A 17902-nucleotide genomic window follows, 5' to 3' on the forward strand; every position below is an offset into this window, starting at 1 on the left:
ACCTCCCGACCGGGCTTCCTATTGGCTGAGAGCCGCGGCACGTGCCGACCCCTCCCCCCAACCCAGTGGCCCCGCCCCTCGGGACCCCCAAGCACCTCGGGAAGTGTAGTTCAGGCTGGCCGGGTAGGCGGACAATGCGAAGGGTTGGCCGCGTTTGGGGGTCTCCCGGGTGTGTGCAGGGGGACGGGGCGGTTGTCTGGCCTTGGAAGAGGGTTATACGATGGCCCCTAGCCTGGGTCTGAACCAGCCCTCCAATCTCTAGGAAAAGGGCGGGGCCGGGCGGGGCGGGGTCCCTCTGTACCTCTCAGAGGGTGGCCGACTGGACTCCGCCTCTGTTGAGCCACGTGCCCCGCATCGCCCCAAGGGCAACGCTCGCACAGCGATGGGCTTCTCCGGTGCTACACCCCCTGCTGCCACCTAAGACGCCCAAGCCCTTGTTACAGGACAATGCCACTCTCTGCCCTTGTAAGGCCCTCTGCAACCCAGCGCCCTACCTCGAAACCCGCATGTAACCTGCATTGTGACATCATCATAATCCCTTACCCACTCAGTTAACAGGTCCTGGGCGTGGCCCTTCCTCACTGTGTGCCTTCTCCCTACCATGCTCGGGTCCTGGAGCTGGTGACCAGAGAACAGTGGGGGGAAGGCGTGAGGCTCTGGAATTTGATCTCCTTTGCTTAAATGCAGACTCCATCTGTTCAGCCTAGCCTTTTGCCTGATGATAGGGAAGGAAGAGCAAAAGCAGTTCTAGACTACACAGACTGCAGTTAAGTGTTGCTTTTGTTCTTGGAGCACGTGCTCCCCAGTGCAGTGCTGGGCCCTTTTAAAGAATCAAAACAAAAGGGGGAGCCACAAGGTCACGGTTCCTCCTGGCCTGGTTAGATGAGAAGTACAGCAGAGCTACAAAGGAAATTGACCGGAGCTATCTTAGAATGACTGGACTCCCTCCTCCCACAAAAAGGCCAGAAGGAAAATAAAATGAACATGGTTTCCAGATCCCTCCTCCCATTCCCCAGACCAAGGCTGTGTCTTTGGGATTCGGGTGGTGGTCATAACACCAACGTGTCTGCTTTGCGATCCTCATTGGGCAGAAGGACACCTTCATTTCATGAATCCACGGGTTCAGTTTTCCCATACCAAGAAATGAAAATGACTAACTGCTGAAACAACAGCCCTAATTTTGAAAGACTCTCCATGTCCAGCTAGTCTCTAGGGATGTACTAGAGATAAATACAATAGGTGCCTGAGACAAGGAAAACTAGATCATACAGGCAGCAGACACCCCACACAAAGCAAACAATTAGCAATTGGCTGTTGGCTGAAATATGCTTGTTGTGGCATTTTCTCCAACAATCGCCCTTGTGTGGGGTCAGCCTCTCCCCCGCCCCCAATCTAAGTGGTTTTCCCTTAGCATGTGAGCAGGAACAGGAATAATTCAGATTCTAAGCCCTGAAAGGCTTCTCCCTCTCAGACCAAACTTAGCCACAAAACAGCCAGGTGTTTCCATCTGTCAGTTTTCTGAGTGAAATCTCAAAAATCATTAGAAAGGCTGGAGAGGGGTGGGGATAAGACCTCACTGAAAAGTGACAGATTGGCAGGCAACACAAATAAGCACAGAACCCAAGGCCAAGAGGTCTATTATCCCCCGGAACCAGCCTTTCATGAAGTCTTTGTACTTGAACTGGAGGTTTGCAGAGGAAGGTCCCACCCATTTGATGCATTTTTTCTTTTAATATAAGAAACTGCCATGCAAAAATCTTACGCTTCTGACTATTAATGTTGTGACAGGAAAAAAAAATCTTTCAAAACACAGATTATTTTAAAGCACTTATATTGCTTCCCCCACCTTTGCTTTCTCCCTAGAGCAGATGTCTATTTCCATGGAAACCACAGCTAGGAACGAAGATGTTAGAACTCATGTAGATTTTTTAATCTTTTGTAACGATGCTACTCAGCTTGTGGGTTTGTTGTTAGATGCCTAGCCCTGCCACCATCTCTGTGGCAAGGATTTCCTGAGCTCCTCACTACAGCTTGAGGACTGAGGGGGCGGGGGTACGGTTGTCCTTTTAATGATCCTGTGAATAAAAAGGTGTTTGTGTGGTGAGATGATCCCTGTTTCTTAGGTGGGGCTGCTTTTCTGAGATCCAGACCATAGCTGTTAATTGTCAACTCCTATGGGTGTGCAAACGTGAGCCCTGAAATAGGAAGGACTTTCAACCCTAAGGAGAGAAAACAGCTTTGCCCCTTCACTTTGGAGAGGGGCAGAAGCTCCTTTCTTGCCAGCTTGCTAAAACTAACTTCAAAAGCCGCTCCCTCCTGAAGCGGTAGCAAGGAGTTAATGTTCGCATCTTGGAGCTGTCTGTCTTTGCCCATGAGAATTATTTTTGCCTCTGCTCAGATGGTTCGGTCGGATTGCTGTGGAGCTAGCTGGCTGTGACTATGGATTAGCAGAAAGTGAAGTTGAGATATGGCAGCCATCCAGCTTATTTGATCTGCGTAGACAGCTAAAGGAGAGCACTTCAGGCTTCAAAGTCTAGATGGGATGTCTACACGGATCAAACGAGCCGGGCCGTTGTCAGATCTCCTCTGTTCTTACACAGCACCGCAGCCTTTGTTCATTGTTGGTTCTGAGGCTACAGAGGTGGCCTCTCACTCGGGCGCCGCCGGGTTCCAGCGCTGCTTACAGGGCCTGTCCTTGGCAAAAGGGCATTGTGGGAGAGGTTTTCTCCTTGTCCCCAGCTTCTCTGTTCCTTTTGTCCCCTTATCCTTAGGCACTGTGCTCTAACACTCCCTCCCCTGTTCAAGCCCTGCCTGTGAATCTGCCACTTGACATGCCTGTCTCACTCATTAGACTATCAAGTCCAAGAGGGCAGGGTTGTGCCTTTGTCTTGTCATCCCTTGTGCCCAGAACTGGGCCTGGCCCAGGATGCTGGGATCTGGATGCTCACTGTTGGCTTTAGGCAAGAACAGCCTCTGTCATCTTCAGCTTCCTCTTCCGTAATGCTAGACACCTGTACCATATAGGAGTGGTGAGGACTGAATGAAATAAAGTACGTGAAGGCATGTAGCGTGATGCCTGGCACATGTTAAGGGTTAATGCTAGAGAAATTTCTTGATTACTATAGGTTATGGAATGAGTGAATGAATGGATGAATCAATGAATTCCCACCCTTTGGTGGGAATCAGTTACTGGGTTAACTCTTCCTATGTGGTGTTTTAAAAAATTCAATTAATTTCACATTTTGGACAACCCATACATGCAGTTCAGAAAGTGGGGCGCCTGGGTGGCTCAGTCGGTTAAGCGTCCGACTTCCGCCCAGGTCATGATCTGAGTTCGAGCCCCACGTCGGGCTCTGTGCTGACAGTGCAGAGCCTGGAGCCTGTTTCAGATTCTGTGTCTCCCTCTCTCTCTCTCTGACCCTCCTGCATTCATGCTCTGTCTCTCTCTGTCTCAAAAATAAATAAACGTTAAAAAATAAATAAATAAATAAATAAATAAATAAATAAATAAATAAATAAAGTAAAAAAGTCCTCCTCCCTTCTCTGTCCCCATCTGCCAAATTCACCAACCCTCCCCAACCATAACCACTGTTGTCAGTTTCCCATGTATCCTAGAGTCTCTTCAACAAGTTTGTACATGTGTATTCTTATTCCCCCTTTATAATACAAATGGTAGTCAACCGCAATTGTTCTGCACTTAGCGTTTTTTCATTTGACCATACATACACGTCAGGGATGTTTTCCCTGTTCGTACATCAGGCATTTCCTTGATCTGGGATCCACTGTATGAATGTTCCATAATCTAGGTAACCTGTGCCCTATCCATGGCTTTTAGGTTATTCCCAATTATTTGCTGTTTCAACCACTGCTGTAATGAATACCTTGGATACATGGCATTTTCCACATAGGTGAGTATATCAGGAAGACATATTCCTAGAGTGGTATCGCAAGGGCAAAGGGCAAACGCCTTTGTAATTTGGATGTGCCGAATTGCCTTCCACGGGAGTCATGCTAGTTCAACACTCACCATCTGGTGTTTTAATTCATTGTCTCCGTTCATTCAAAAATGGTTTGAAAGGCTTTGTCCCTAGAAATTTCAGGCATCAGGGAAAAGGAGGGGGAGGACTAGAAATCCCAAGAAAGACGTGACTGTCAATTCTGTCTATATTAATAACTCCTATAAATACTTGACAAGCAGCAGCTGATCTCAGAACAGCTCTGGTGCGTGCGTGGTAGTATTCCTCCCAGTCAGTCTTGTGGTAGAAATGTCTGCAGGTGTCACTGTGAGACTGGAAGCTTTTTGAAGACAGTCGTTTTCTTGGTGGTATCCCACTCCCCTCCCACGATGCTTGACACAATGCCTGGCATGTATCTTACTTAATTAATTCGAAAATGTATTTTTTTCCCTCTCCTTTTTGTATCTCTGAAATTGGTTATGCCTCATGCTCAGTAAATAGCATGTCATAATTACTGATAGCATATTTTCTTAGTGGGACATAAAATAATGGTGTCTTAAAATCAATGGCATTTTTAAAAATAGGCTCCGTACCCAATGTGGGGCTCAAACTCACAACCCCGAGATCAAGAGTTGCGTGATCCACCAACTGAGCCAGCCAGGCGCCCCATCAGTGGCATTTTTGAGTCAATGAAATATGGTAAAGTGTACCCATGTTAAATGTGTGGGTGGAATGACCAAGGTATCACTGCCCCTGCCTGTCTTCTCACTCTGTGTTCTAACCCTTATGGTTTTCCAGTTAGTTAGTGGCTTTGCTAGCCACTTACCCTCCACGTTTCAAACTTCAGTCAGACTCAACTCTTCCCTTTTTCTCACCCAAGCCTCATTATGGAATCTTCCTGTTTTCTAGTTGAATGGAACCTTTAAAATGATAATAGCTACAAGAAGAACAAAGCTGCAGCACTCACACTGCCTCATTTCATTAACTTACTACAAAGTTACAGGAATCAAAACAGTGTGGTAGTGGCATAGACAGACATATAGAGTAGTGAAATAGAATAGAGAGCCTAGAAATAAACCCTTGCATATATGGTCAAATGACTTTTGACAAGGATGCCAAGACTCATTCAATGGGGAAAGGACAGACTTTTCAACAAATGGTGCTGGGAAAACTGGATAGCCACATGCAAAAGAATGAAGTTGGACCCTTACCTCACGCCATATACAAAAATCAACTCAAAATGGACCTCAATATAAGATCTCAATATAAGACCTGAAACTATAAAACTCTTAGAAGAAAACACAGGGAAAAAGCTTTGTGACATTGGATTTGGCAGTGATTTCTTAGATGTAACACCAAAGGGACAACAACAAAGGAAAAATATCGGACTTCACAGAAATTTAAAATTTTGTGCATCAAAAGAATATCAACAGAGTAAAAAGGCAACCCACAGAACTGGAGGAAATAATTGCAAATTATATATCTCATAAGGCATTCATATCCAGTACAAGAGAGGGCTCCTAGAACTCAACAATGAAAAAACAAACAACCTAATCCAAATATGGGCAAAGGCCTTAAAGAGACATTTCTCCAAAGAAGACATACAAATGGCCAATAAGCACATGAAAAGATATTCAGTGTTACCAATCATTAGGGGAATGCAAATCAAAACCACAAGGAGATACCACCTCATGTCCATTAAAACAACAACAACAACAACAACAACAACAACAACAACAACAAAAAACCCCAGAAAATAACAAGTGTCAGAGAGGATGTGGAAAAACTGGAACCCTTGAACACTATTGGTGGGAATGGCACATGGTATGGCCACTGTGGAAAACAGTATGGATGTTCCTCAAAAAACTAAAAATAGAATTTCCATATGATCCAGCAATTCCCCTGCTTGGTAGGTACCCAAAATAATGGAAAGCAGGGTTTTGAAGGGATATTTGTATACCCATGTTCACAGCAGTATGATTCATAATAGCTAAAACATGAAAGCAAAACTCAAATGTTCATTTACGGATACACAGATAAGCAAAATGTGGTCTATCCATACAATGGAATATTATTCGGTCTTTAAAAAGAAAAGGAAATTCTGGCACACACCACAACATGCTTGAACCTTGAGGCTATTAAGCTCAGTGAAATAAACCAGTCACAAAGAGACCAATACTGTATGAGTCCACCTACAGGAGAAGCTTAGAGTAGTCAAAATCATAGAGATATAGAAAGTAGGATGATGGTCCCTGGGGCTTCTAGAGAAGAGGGACTAGGGGGTTAGTGTTTAGTGGGGACAGAGTTTCAGTTTTACAAGATGAAAAGAGTTATGGAGATGGATGAGATAGTGGCTGCACATTATGGATGTATTTAATATCACTGAATTGAAAACTTAAGAGTGGTTAAGATGGTAAATTTTATGTTACGTGTATTTTCTTACAATAAAAATAATTGGAAAAATGGTGATAGCTTACATATTTCTAGAATGCTTACCATGAGTCAGACACTGGTCTAAACACTCCCCACGTGATAACTCACTTAACCCTTATATCAATCTTATGAAATAGTATTAGCCTAACTATAAAGCTGAGGAAATAAGGGCGACTAACTGTCCCAGTTTGCCCAGGACTGAGGGGTTTTTCTGGGATGCAGGACTTACCAGTGCTAAAGGTAGAAAAGTCCCAAGCAAACCTGGATGAGTTGGTCACCCTAAAGGAAACTGAGGCACAGAGAGACCATATCTTCCTTAGACCTGTCACACAGGGTCCTTGTCCTAGGCCTTGTACGTTCAAGGGCCGCACTCTGACCCTCCAGCTGTGCCCCTTCCCACAGGCAAGCAGTCCCCTGGGGCCCAGGATGTGAGCCCCTCTGGAGCCTGGGCAACCCTTCTAAATCACACTCTGAGAATCTGGGACTCTAGAACTCCCTTTCCAAATGGCCTTAGGCCACTTTCAGCCTCTCCACCAGCCCCTTCCCTGGTTCATCCTCCCAAGTGCAAACTTCCCTGCCTGAGTGCAGGCAGGACTGGCTACTGTATGGAAGGGGTATGGACAGAACCTGGGTATGAGGGCCAGGAAGAGGAGCTGGGAAAAGGAAGCAAAGGGGGCTGGCTCTGTTACACTCTGACCTGCAACTCCAAGGAATCCAAGAATTCTCAACTCAAACCCTGGCGTTCTAGATTATTATGGAGGTATATTTATCAAGGTGAAAGGGTAAAACATACATTAAAAAGGAATTAGTGATAACTCTTAAATACTTACACCTAAGGTATGTGGCCTTCTCTTTTACCCTCCTGCCTTGGGTCTGGCAAATGTTAGCACTAGGCCTGCAGAGATTAAATCACGTGTCCACCTAGGCTACCCAGAAGTGCCGAGTCTGTGGCAGCCTGGTTTCAAGTCTACGCTTTGCGGTATCACCCTAAACTGTGTTAGCTGGCTAACTCCAGTACTTGACAGACGGAGGAGAAAGGGCCCCAGAACGTTAGACATTGACCCGAGGTGACACAGCTAATTCATGTCACCACAGGAATTTGAATCTGGTGCTTTCAGTGATGCGGCAGGTAACTGTTCAGTTACTACTACTTGTGTGAGCTTGGGCGGATGACTTCTCCCTTTTTCGGCCCGTGTCTCATCATCTGTGAAATCGGGAGAATGCCCCAACTTCATAGGGTTGTTCTCAGGAACCACCGCCTGAAATGCTAAATGTAAAGTTCCTAGCCTTGTGTCGGATGCGTAACAAACCCTCAGTAAGCGACGGCTGCGGTTTTAAGCATCAACCACGGCTCCGATCATGCCACTTTTCTGCTTGAATATATTCGATGAATTAAACTTTGGGGAACATTTGGGCGCCTGGGTGGCTCAGCTGGTTAAGCATCCAACTTTGGCTCAGGTCATGATCTCACGGTTCGTGGGTTCAGGCCCCATGTTGGGCTCTGTGCTGACAGCTCAGAGCCTGGACCCTGCTTCGGACTCTCTGTCTCCCTCTCTCTCTGCCCCTCCCCCACTCATACTCTGCCTCTCTGTCTCTCCAAAACGAATAAATGTTAAAAAAACAAAAGCAAAACACTTTGGGGCACATCATAGAAGAAACATCAAAATTCCTGAAATCTAAAAAAAGAATTTTTTTTTAAGACTCCCTTAGATTTATAGTCCGAGGGTTATCCTGGGCATGGCATTTGAGACCCACCATGAGGTTACTGCAATCTAACTCAAGATCAACTAAACTCTGAGACTCTTTGGTTCTTCATGAAGATCTGTCATCTGAAAAAAGGATAGTTAGAGGGTAGCACAATTAAGATGCATGGAAGGACTTAGCTAATTACAGAATGGACCTCGTAAGAATGAAGGAGATTCTTGCTATGAGAAGTATCCAGATGAAGATTTGTCAGTCAGCTGCTGGGAATGCAAGAAGGATTCTTGCCTAAGGAAGCAGGTGGACTCCCCTCATGCTTTAAGAATCTTCTTTAATGAGATGGGGAAAGGCTGCTGGTGATAATTGTGCTAATGGAGTAAACAAAGTCTACCCGACCATGTGTACGATATGAACTCAAGTGGGAGCCAAATAAAATGCACCAAAATTTTTGTTTGGAGGGTAAAATAACAACTGAGTTTAGTTTTCTTCTTTGTACTATTCTAGAATTTCCAAACTTCTTCAAGTGAACATATACTATTATATTTTAAAAACAGAGAAGAATTTTGTCCTCCTTACTGATCTTATGTACTCTCATGTCTCTGAAACCTCTACCCTCCCACTCTCCCCCCTCCAAATCTCCGCTTTACTGGACTATTCTCAGCTCCATGAAAAGTTATACATCTAATATGTTCCAGTGTTTTGCTGACACTAATCCTCAGCCTTGAATCCCTTGGCTTCTGTCCCTATTGAAATTCTTTCCACCTTCAAGGTCTTGATTAATCTCTCTGACTCCCACATACTATGCCTGGTATTGAGTCTATCCATATACATCTTTGTCCTCCTCACTAGAGAACGTGTTCCTTGAGGGCAGGATTATATATGATTTTTTCTTGGTATCCCTATAGTGCCATGTATAGACACTCAGCAAATATTGAAACTTTGGGCTGAAGTCTTCTTGACCACTAAATAACTCTTAACGGGGTGCCTGAGTGGCTCAGTCGGTTGAGCGTCCAACTCTTGATTTCAGCTCAGGTCGTGACTCCAGGGTTGTGGGATCAACCCCCAGGTAGGGCTCTGTGCTATCTGTGGAGCCTGCTTAGGTATCTCACTCTCTCTCTCTCTCTCTTCCCCCTGCTCAACTCACTCTCTTTCTGTTTAAAAAAAAACAAAACAACATTTAGGGCTGATTATCAGACGTATAACTGAGAGTATATCCTGAGGTCTAGAGTCTTGTGATTCAAAAAGTACATTAAAAAAATTTTTTTTACTTGTTTTTAAGTTTTTACTTTTTTAATTAATTTTTTAAATGTTTATTTATTTTTGAGAGAGAGAGAGAGTGAGCAGGGGAAGGTTGGAGAGAGAGGGAGACAGAATCTGCAGCAGGCTCCAGGCTCTGAGCTGTCAGCAAAGAGCTGGACGCAGGGCTCGAACTCACAAACCATGAGATCATGACCTGAGCCAAAGTGGGATGCTTAGCTGACTGAGTCACCCAGGTGCCCTGATTAAGTTTTTACTTTTTTTTTTTTTAAGTTTATTTTGAGAGAGAGAGAGAGAGAATGCACATGCAAGTGCAGGGAAGGTGCAGACAGAAAGAGGAAGAGAGAGAATCCCACACAAGCTCTGTGCTGACAGCTCACATCTCAAGAACCGTGAGATCATGACCTGAGCTGAATTCAAGAGTCAGATGCTTAACCGACTGAGCCACCTGGGTGCCCCTAAGCTTTACTTTTGAAATCATTTCAGATTTCCAGACAGTTGCAAAGAACAAATACACCGAGTTCCCATACACCCTTCAGCCAGCTTGCTCTAACATTGACATCTTACATAATCACAGAACATTTATCCAAACTAAAACATTAACACCGGTACAATACTACCAATTGCGTAGCTAGCTTTAATTGGATTCTCCATTTTCCCATCGGGGTCCTTTTTGTGTTCCAGGATCCAATTCAGGACACCAGTTTGTATGCACAGCATGTCCCCTCAGCCAGTGACATGTCTTTTAATGTGAAGCCTGGGGTGGGGGGGGGGAGGTATTGCTTTCTATTGTTTCTTCTAACCAACCTTTTCCCAAACAATCAAAAGATGAGCAAGAAAGATGATGTGGGGATGGTGAGCACACTGGCTCTCTGTTGGGCTTTTTGGGGCTTCGGACAAGTAAAGGGACTGTTCCTCCCACATGGGCCAGGAGGATGGCTTTCATTTCATAGGATCTAGTCTTTTTCTTTTTTCTTAAATTAAAAAAATTTTTTTAAACATTTATTCATTTTTGAGAGACAGAGCACGAGCAGAGGACGGGCTGAGAGAGAGGGAGGCACAGAACTCAAAGCAGGCTCCAGGCTCTGAGCTGTCAGCACAAGAGCCTGACGTGGGGCTCGAACTCACGAGCTGTGAGATCATGACCTGAGCCAAAGTTGGAAGCCTAACCGACTGAGCCACCCAGATCTAGTGTTTTTCTTGAATGGGCATTGGTAGACCTAAAGACAGAGGGGAGTTACTAGTTACTTTTAATTCATTAAATTTCTGGACCATTCCATAGCCCATTTCTCCATGGCCTGGCATAGGAACATGTTCCTGGTTACTTACGAAACTTCCAAGCAGTTGTCATTTATCAGCAGTCTTAGCAATTCAGTGAGAACAGAGGTTACAGCTGTCACAGGAAGTTGAAATCAAGCCTGCTGCAATCACACCCATTGAAAGGCGGGTGAAAGTGAAGACCGAGTAGAATTCCAGCCCGGGAGGTGGGGGTGGCTGAGGTGTCAGGAGGAGGGTGGGATGCTGCGCAAGAGAAAATACACAAGGGGAAGACAAGCTGATGCGTTACTGGAGCTCGGCTTGATTTATAGACCTTCACGGGCTTATTGCTAAGCTCTTGCATCGATTAGTAAGTATCAGCACTGCCGGGCTTTGGCCGACCCCACAGCAGCCTCCTCCTCCTTGGTCTTCCTCCTGCCCCTGCCTCAAATCCACTCCCCGCATGGGCACCTGCCAACTCAGGTCCCTGGAGAGTGCAGCCTCCAGCTAATCAGGATGGGTGGGGTCCACTACTTCCCTGGGACCTGCCTTACCGAAGAGCCACAAGCTGGGTGGAGGCTTAAATGGCAGTCTCACAGTTCTGGGACTTAGAAGTCTGGAATCAAGGTGATGGCAGGGTTGGCTCCTTCTGAGGGCTATGGGAGAGAATCTGCCTCTAGAGGAAACAGGGCAACGAAATGCCCAGATGAGAGAGTAAGTCCCGTAGGGCAGTGAACTGCCAGTGTTCCGCCCTGGCTCCAGCCTTCAGGTGAGAGTGGATCCCATGCCTGGGAACGGGCGGGGCAGGAGCACCAGAGCCCCTGAAAACCCTTCAGGGTGGGACCAGGACTTTAGGGATGCTGACCTAGAATCACAAAATCGCAGGGTCTCTGACCTGAGGGATTTGAGGGGTCACACAGTCACTCTTCAACCCCTTCCCTGAATTTTTACAACTAAAACAAACCCCCAAAATTACTCCCATTCCCCATCACCTGGAATTGACCATTGTTTACATTTTGACATATTTGTTTTCAGTGTTTTCTTTATGACTACATAGTTTTAAATTCCTTAGGCAATATATGAATGCACTGTCATTTTTTTTTTTTTAAAGGAAAAATTAGAATGTTACAAGGAAAGCTAAAGTTCCCTTTCACCTCCACTGGCTATCCCAGCTCCTTGCCCCTCTCCCCAAAGAAAGCCACTCTTTTGAGCTGGGCGTGTATCTTTTTATTTTTTTTTTAATGCATTATATATGTTTGAATATACCACAATTGTGTTTGATATGTTGCAAAATGGTATTATGTTGTATGCATTATTCTGCAACTTTCTGCCTTAATATCTTAGAGCTCTGCCCATGTCCCTGCATATATAGATCCAATGTATTCCTTCCAACTGCAATCTAGTGACTGATTATGAAAATAGACTGTTTTATTTATACTTTCCTTACTGATGGTCATTGAATGGTTTTCAGTGCTTTGTTATTAGATATGATCCTGCAATGGACAGCTTGCCTGAACACACCCGTGGAAGTATTTCTCCAGCGTAGAAACCAAGAAATAGAATTGTTAGAGCACAGGGTACAAACCCGCTTCCCCACAGCCTCACCAATACTTGACATGGTCTAACTTTATGTTTATAGACGAGAAGACAGGCCCGGGGCTGTATTGCTTTCTTCTGGTCACAGTGCAGGTTACGGTTCAGGGCCAAGACCCGACCCCACACTCCCCCTGGTTCCACGGAGTTCAATCTTTTCACCACACAGTATCGTCACTGTCACTTCTCCCCCGAAAATCAAGGAGAGGCTGGTGTAAGGAGGCGGGTGGGGAGGGAATGGCTGAAATTCTCCAGCATGGCGACTATGCTGTGAGTGGAAATGACTCCAAATCCTCCCAGAAAATGGCTTCACTGTGCGGCACGGATCTGCTCTCCCACGCGGGGAAGTTTCTACCTGCAGCTCCGCACGACGACAGTGATTGGCTCTTCCAGCCCAGACAAGGGTGGGGACAGAAATGGCGTCTCTAGCAGCTGATTTTTCAGTGCAGCAGCCCTGCTCGGGGAGGAGGGGCGGGGGAGGGGGAGGCCAAGCCTCCCGGGACTTGAGCAGGTGCGGAGCCCACGAAGGCAACCCGCATCCCAGGCTCGCCCAGCAGACCACGGCACGCGGCACCCAGCACGAGCCCCAGCGACCCCTCCCTGCCACTTGCAGCACCTTGAGGGTGGGCTGGCACTGGCCGGGCCCTGCAGGCAGCGCCTGAGTGGCTGGAATGGAGCGAGCGCGCTGCAGAGAACGGCACTGACAAGTCCCAAGGACCTCCCAAGCCATCGAGCACGCAGCCGCGCCCACCGGGGCAGCTCTGAGACGCTGGACCCCCGGAGGCATAGGCAGCCACCGCCTGCCGTTAGCTCGGAGTAAGAAATGCAAGGCTGGGTCAGCACTTCTCACTTCCCGGGCTCCGATCCGGCTGCGGCAGGGACCCCCGTGGAGGATGCACGGACCTCCGAGGTGCACAAGGGCAATCTGGGTGAGGTCCCAGATCCCAGCCCCTCTGAAGAGCTAGCGCTAGTGTGAGGTGTGCCTCCCCAGGGGACTGTGGCCAGATTTCCCTTTTTCCTCTTCAAGGCAGGAAAGACCAGAGGAAGAATTTGCGGGAAAGAACAAAGCTGGCACCGCCCAGCCTCCTTTTCAGAGCCTGGAAGGCTCCCTCCTCTCACAGTTGGCATTACTTGGAAGATGGGTGTTTTTTCCTTAGCAAACTTTTCTTCTTGGCTACCACGTTGTGAGCCCTTGTCAGATGCCAAGCACTGTGCTGAGTGCATTATCCCATTTCCTCCTCCAGATGACTCTAAGACCTTAGTCTTGGAAATGATAAGCAATTTCCCCAGGTCACACATATAGAGTGGGATTAGGAAATTCCCCCAGATCCTGTGTTTTTAAAATTTGTTTTGGTTATACAAGTTTCCCCCCCCCCCAAGCAAATTAGAATGTTTTTCGTAATAGTCAATTCATAATTGCATGATGCTTTATTGTTTCCTAAAAACTACCACATAAACCCATCTACTTTAAACATGTTTTAAAAATGAACTATTTGCTCACTCTTGCTAGTCTTTCACAGATCCTTTTGGCAAAAATGACAATGGAGCACAGACACTGCAAACATCAGCATGCTATTTTTACTCAGTGGGAGAAGGGCGTGGAGGGCTGATGTATGGCTGGCAAGAGAGCAAATAGGTAACACGTTTCTGGAAAGTAGTTTGGCCATTTGGATCAAGAGCTTGAAGAACTGTCCTTGCCCTTTAATGAGGAAATAGGCATCTTCTAGGGAGACAGCACCAGCTGGCGATATATGTCAAATGCACATTTCCAGGGACCCAGCAGTTCCACTCAAAGGAATCTATTCTATTGATGGATGTGCTAGCACGTGGTGAAAATGGTGTGTATATGTAAGGACATTCATTACGGCACAGCTCCCATAGCAAAAGCTGGGAACTAACCTAAAACCATTTCGATAGAATTAATTGTGGCACATCCATTTAAAGAAATTCTATGCAATATTTTCAGAAAATGAGGCAGTTCTCCTTTTTATATATGGAACAATCATCAATATTAAATGAAGAGAGGAAAGTATAAAAGTATAGCTCTGATATGCTATTTCTAAATGAAAAAGGAATACATATGTATGTATACATGTGTGTATACACGTGTATGTATAATACGTGTCTGTGTATATGCATATATATATTTTTTTTTTTCCTAAGAAAGATACACAACAAACCAGGCAATTTACCTTCGGGGGAACACCACAGCTGGGGGACCAAGTAGAATAAAGACTTTTTTTTCATTGTCTAACTTTTAGTACCTTTGGACCTTTGTTCCATGTATGAATATTAGCAATTCAAAATTCCACTTAAAAATAGATTCACTGGGGCGCCTGGGTGGCGCAGTCGGTTAAGCTCCGACTTCAGCCAGGTCACGATCTCGCGGTCCGGGAGTTCGAGCCCCGCGTCAGACTCTGGGCTGATGGCTCAGAGCCTGGAGCCTGCTTCCGATTCTGTGTCTCCCTCTCTCTCTGCCCCTCCCCCATTCATTCTCTGTCTCTCTCTGTCCCAAAAATGAATAAAGGTTGAAAAAAAAATTAAAAAAAAAAATAGATTCACTAACATCCTTCCTCTGGACCCAGTAATTTTCCTTTTGGGAATCTAGCTTAAGGAAATCATTGCATTTCAAAGATTTGTACAAAAAGATATTCACTGAAGTGTTACAGTGAAAAATATGTAGGCAACTGAAAAGCCCAACAATAGAGGAAGAGCTAAGAAAATTACAGTATGTACATGTAATGTCCATCATGAAATCATAAAAAAAGGATGCTGACAAAAATATGTTACTGACACAGGAGAATGTTTGTAACATTAGGTAAAAAAGATGCCGGATAGAAAATTATCTCTGCAGTATGATCTGATCTGGTCACTGTAACAATAGTAGGACACAGAAACCGATTGGAAGCAAACATGCCAAAAAGCAGGCAATTGTGGCAAATGAGTAGAGGGACTGTGAGTGATGTTTTCTCTCTAGATGGCTTTCTATACTTTTCTACTTTTTTTGCAATGAGCATTCTTGGATAATTAAAAAAAAAAAAAAACCTTAAAAATAAATCCCCACAGTATTTAGAAAAATGAAAGATACACTAACACATTAACCTAACAATTCTACCTCTAAAAATGAACCCTACATCAATAGGTGCACAAATGCACAGAGCATAATATTAATAACAAAAGATTATAAACAACGCAAGTGGCTATCAGAGGAGACCACTTAATAAGCACAGAACATCCATAATGGAGAATATGAAACGTGGAAAAATCTACAGGGTAACATGTTATTGTAGCAGGAAAGGCAACTTGCAGAAGAATATGGATGTTATGATTGCATTTTTTTGAAAGGAAGAAAAGCTGAAACTCTGTGTTTGTGCTGTTGGTACATACATGCATGAAGGATGCTAAAGTTTACCAAAAGTTGTCTTTGGGGAAGGGAATATGCTTTGGACTCTACGTTTATCTGTGGCATTTGTGTCTTTTATAAACACGTGTTCCTGTAAATCACTTGTGTAATTAAAACATAATATAGGGGGGAAGCAATACACATAGAGAAAGCTCTAAAAAATACACAATAAAATCACCAGCGGTTTTCAGCAGGAGTGACGTATCGGCGCTTGAAGCGATGGGTGATCTTCTCGATTGACTTTATATACTTTATGTACTGATTTTTTCTTTACACCCACACGTGAGCTACCTTCATAGTTAAAACAGCAACACTGAAAGCCCTGTCTGATCGGCAGTAGCCCCTGGATTTCTCCAGCTCCGCTGTCCCTGTTCTAGGGCTCTGCTCTCTTAGGTAACCACCCTGGTCACGTGCACCGCCCAGGCACTCAAAGCCCCAGACAATACCCTGCTCATTTCTCCTCTTACCTAAGAGGAGGAAACGGAGACGCAGAGACACAACCTTCTGGCAGCTTTGCTGGGGAAGTGGACTCAGGCGACCTGGATCCCAGGCCCCTTCTCTCCCACCTCCAATTTCCAGAGATAACCCATAGGAAGGGAGAGCCGAGGACTGTTTCCACCAGGGCAGGGAGGACAGGGCTTGGAGCCATAAATTAATGATATCAGTGTAGCATCAAATAAGGGAACAATAAACCCCATCATTTGCCGAGTTCCCTCCAGGCTCGGCTTCAAGCTCCTTTCCCAGACAATGGCTGGTCCCATCCCCAGACAGCCTCTGCCAGGTTTTCCAGAAAGACTGTGACAGAGCATGGGGCCAAATTGGCCTCTGGTGGCCAACACTCTGGGCTTCACCTCTAATGACTTATCCCCTCCAAGGAGGGAGGCTTGGAAACACTCCGGAGCCCAGGAGCTCAGCACTGGAAGATCTGTTTGCTCCAAAAGCTGAGCAGGAGACAAATGGTGCAGCGGGAGGGCAGCACCGCCTTGTCTCCTTGTCTCAGGAGCCAGCACCGCCTTGTCTCCTTTTATGACCGTGGCAACTCACCAGATCCTGTGAGTCTGGGCGCTTCAGGGGCAGACAGGAGCCTCTGTATCTGGGGGAAGAAAGGGCGGTGTCGAGCCCCCTCCCCCTCCATGGCTGTCTCAGAATCCTAGATGCTGGTGAGGCTGCTGTTCCCTTTCCCAGCGCAGCTGCTGCCTGTCTGTCTCCATGGCAACCAGGCCAAAAGACTAATTTGCCAGGGTCCAGGCTCTGGAGCTTCCCTTGGAGCAGGGTTTTAACTTGTCTTTCTGCAAGCCAATCTTTTGCCCCTCCACTGGGCCAGCCAGAAAAACTACTCCACGTGTCCTTTATAAAACCTGTCCCACTTAGAGGAAAGACACGCAGCCTCCTGCCCGATGGCCTTATAATCACTGGTGATTCGTGTTTCAGACACCCCCCGTCCCGCTCCCTAGCTGCTCTGGGCTGCTAGTACGGGTCTGTAAGAACAGAGGGCTTAGGGAACAGGTTCGCTGGTAATGAGGTCCCCAATCTTATTCCTGTTCATTCCCTCAGGCTCCTTGCCACTCTCTGCTAGCCTATGGCTGGTCCAGAAGTTCTGCTGTGACCTGTCTGGTTCTCACAAGACTGAAATCTTTTTTTTTTTTTTCTTTTTGAAGCAAAATATCTTGATGACCACCTCTCTCAGAAGTTCACGGAGGGTTGGGCAGGTACTCAGCTTTCCAGATCTCTCCCTTGGATATAGTAAAATTTGCCTAACTATATTGGCTTCCCCCAGGGCCATTTAAAATCAAACAGCTATCTTTTTCCATTTGCGCTCTGCTCTGCTGGCCTGCCTGTGAGCTTCCTAGAGGACAGGGATTATACAGCGGTCTCTCCCCAGGATATGGCATATTGCCTTGTATGCAGCAGATGGGTTGACGAACACTTCAATAGCACGGAAGCACTTTTATATACCAACCAAAAAAATCTGACTCGAGTCAGAAGACCTGGTTCTGGGCCTAACCCTGCAGCTAACTTGCTGTGCAACTCTGAGCAAGTCTATTGCCTTTTCTGGGCCCCACTCTCCATCTGTGAAGTAAGTTGGACTGTGATCTCTAAAGCTTCCTCCTCAGCTCCAACACCTTCTGTTCAAGGGAGAAATCCACACGGGTCTTCATAGGGGAAAACGGGTCAAGAGCAGGATAAATTAAAGAAAAAAAAATCATGAAATGGTAACTTTGGACCCTAATGTCCCAACTGGAAAGGACTCCGTGAAGAAATAACACAGTCTGTGCAGATTAAATGCCATCCACGAGATGAA

General features: G+C 45.8%; 1 protein-coding gene across 1 annotated transcript in view; it reads right to left on the reverse strand.

Moving 5' to 3' along the window:
• Positions 1 to 10703: 10703 nt before the first annotated feature.
• The window catches only part of PAFAH2 (platelet activating factor acetylhydrolase 2), an 86958-nt gene continuing 79759 nt past the window's right edge, over positions 10704 to 17902 (reverse strand). Inside the window, exon 12 of the mRNA XM_086716100.1 lies at positions 10704 to 10868. Within this exon, the coding sequence (XP_086572226.1) occupies positions 10719 to 10868 (150 nt within the window). The 3' untranslated portion in view covers positions 10704 to 10718. The remainder of the gene's footprint in view (positions 10869 to 17902) is intronic.

The sequence above is a fragment of the Puma concolor genome, chromosome C1 (genome assembly GCF_028749965.1).
Source record: "Puma concolor isolate L17-30 chromosome C1, mPumCon1.1.hap2, whole genome shotgun sequence".
Lineage (NCBI taxonomy): Eukaryota > Metazoa > Chordata > Mammalia > Carnivora > Felidae > Puma > Puma concolor.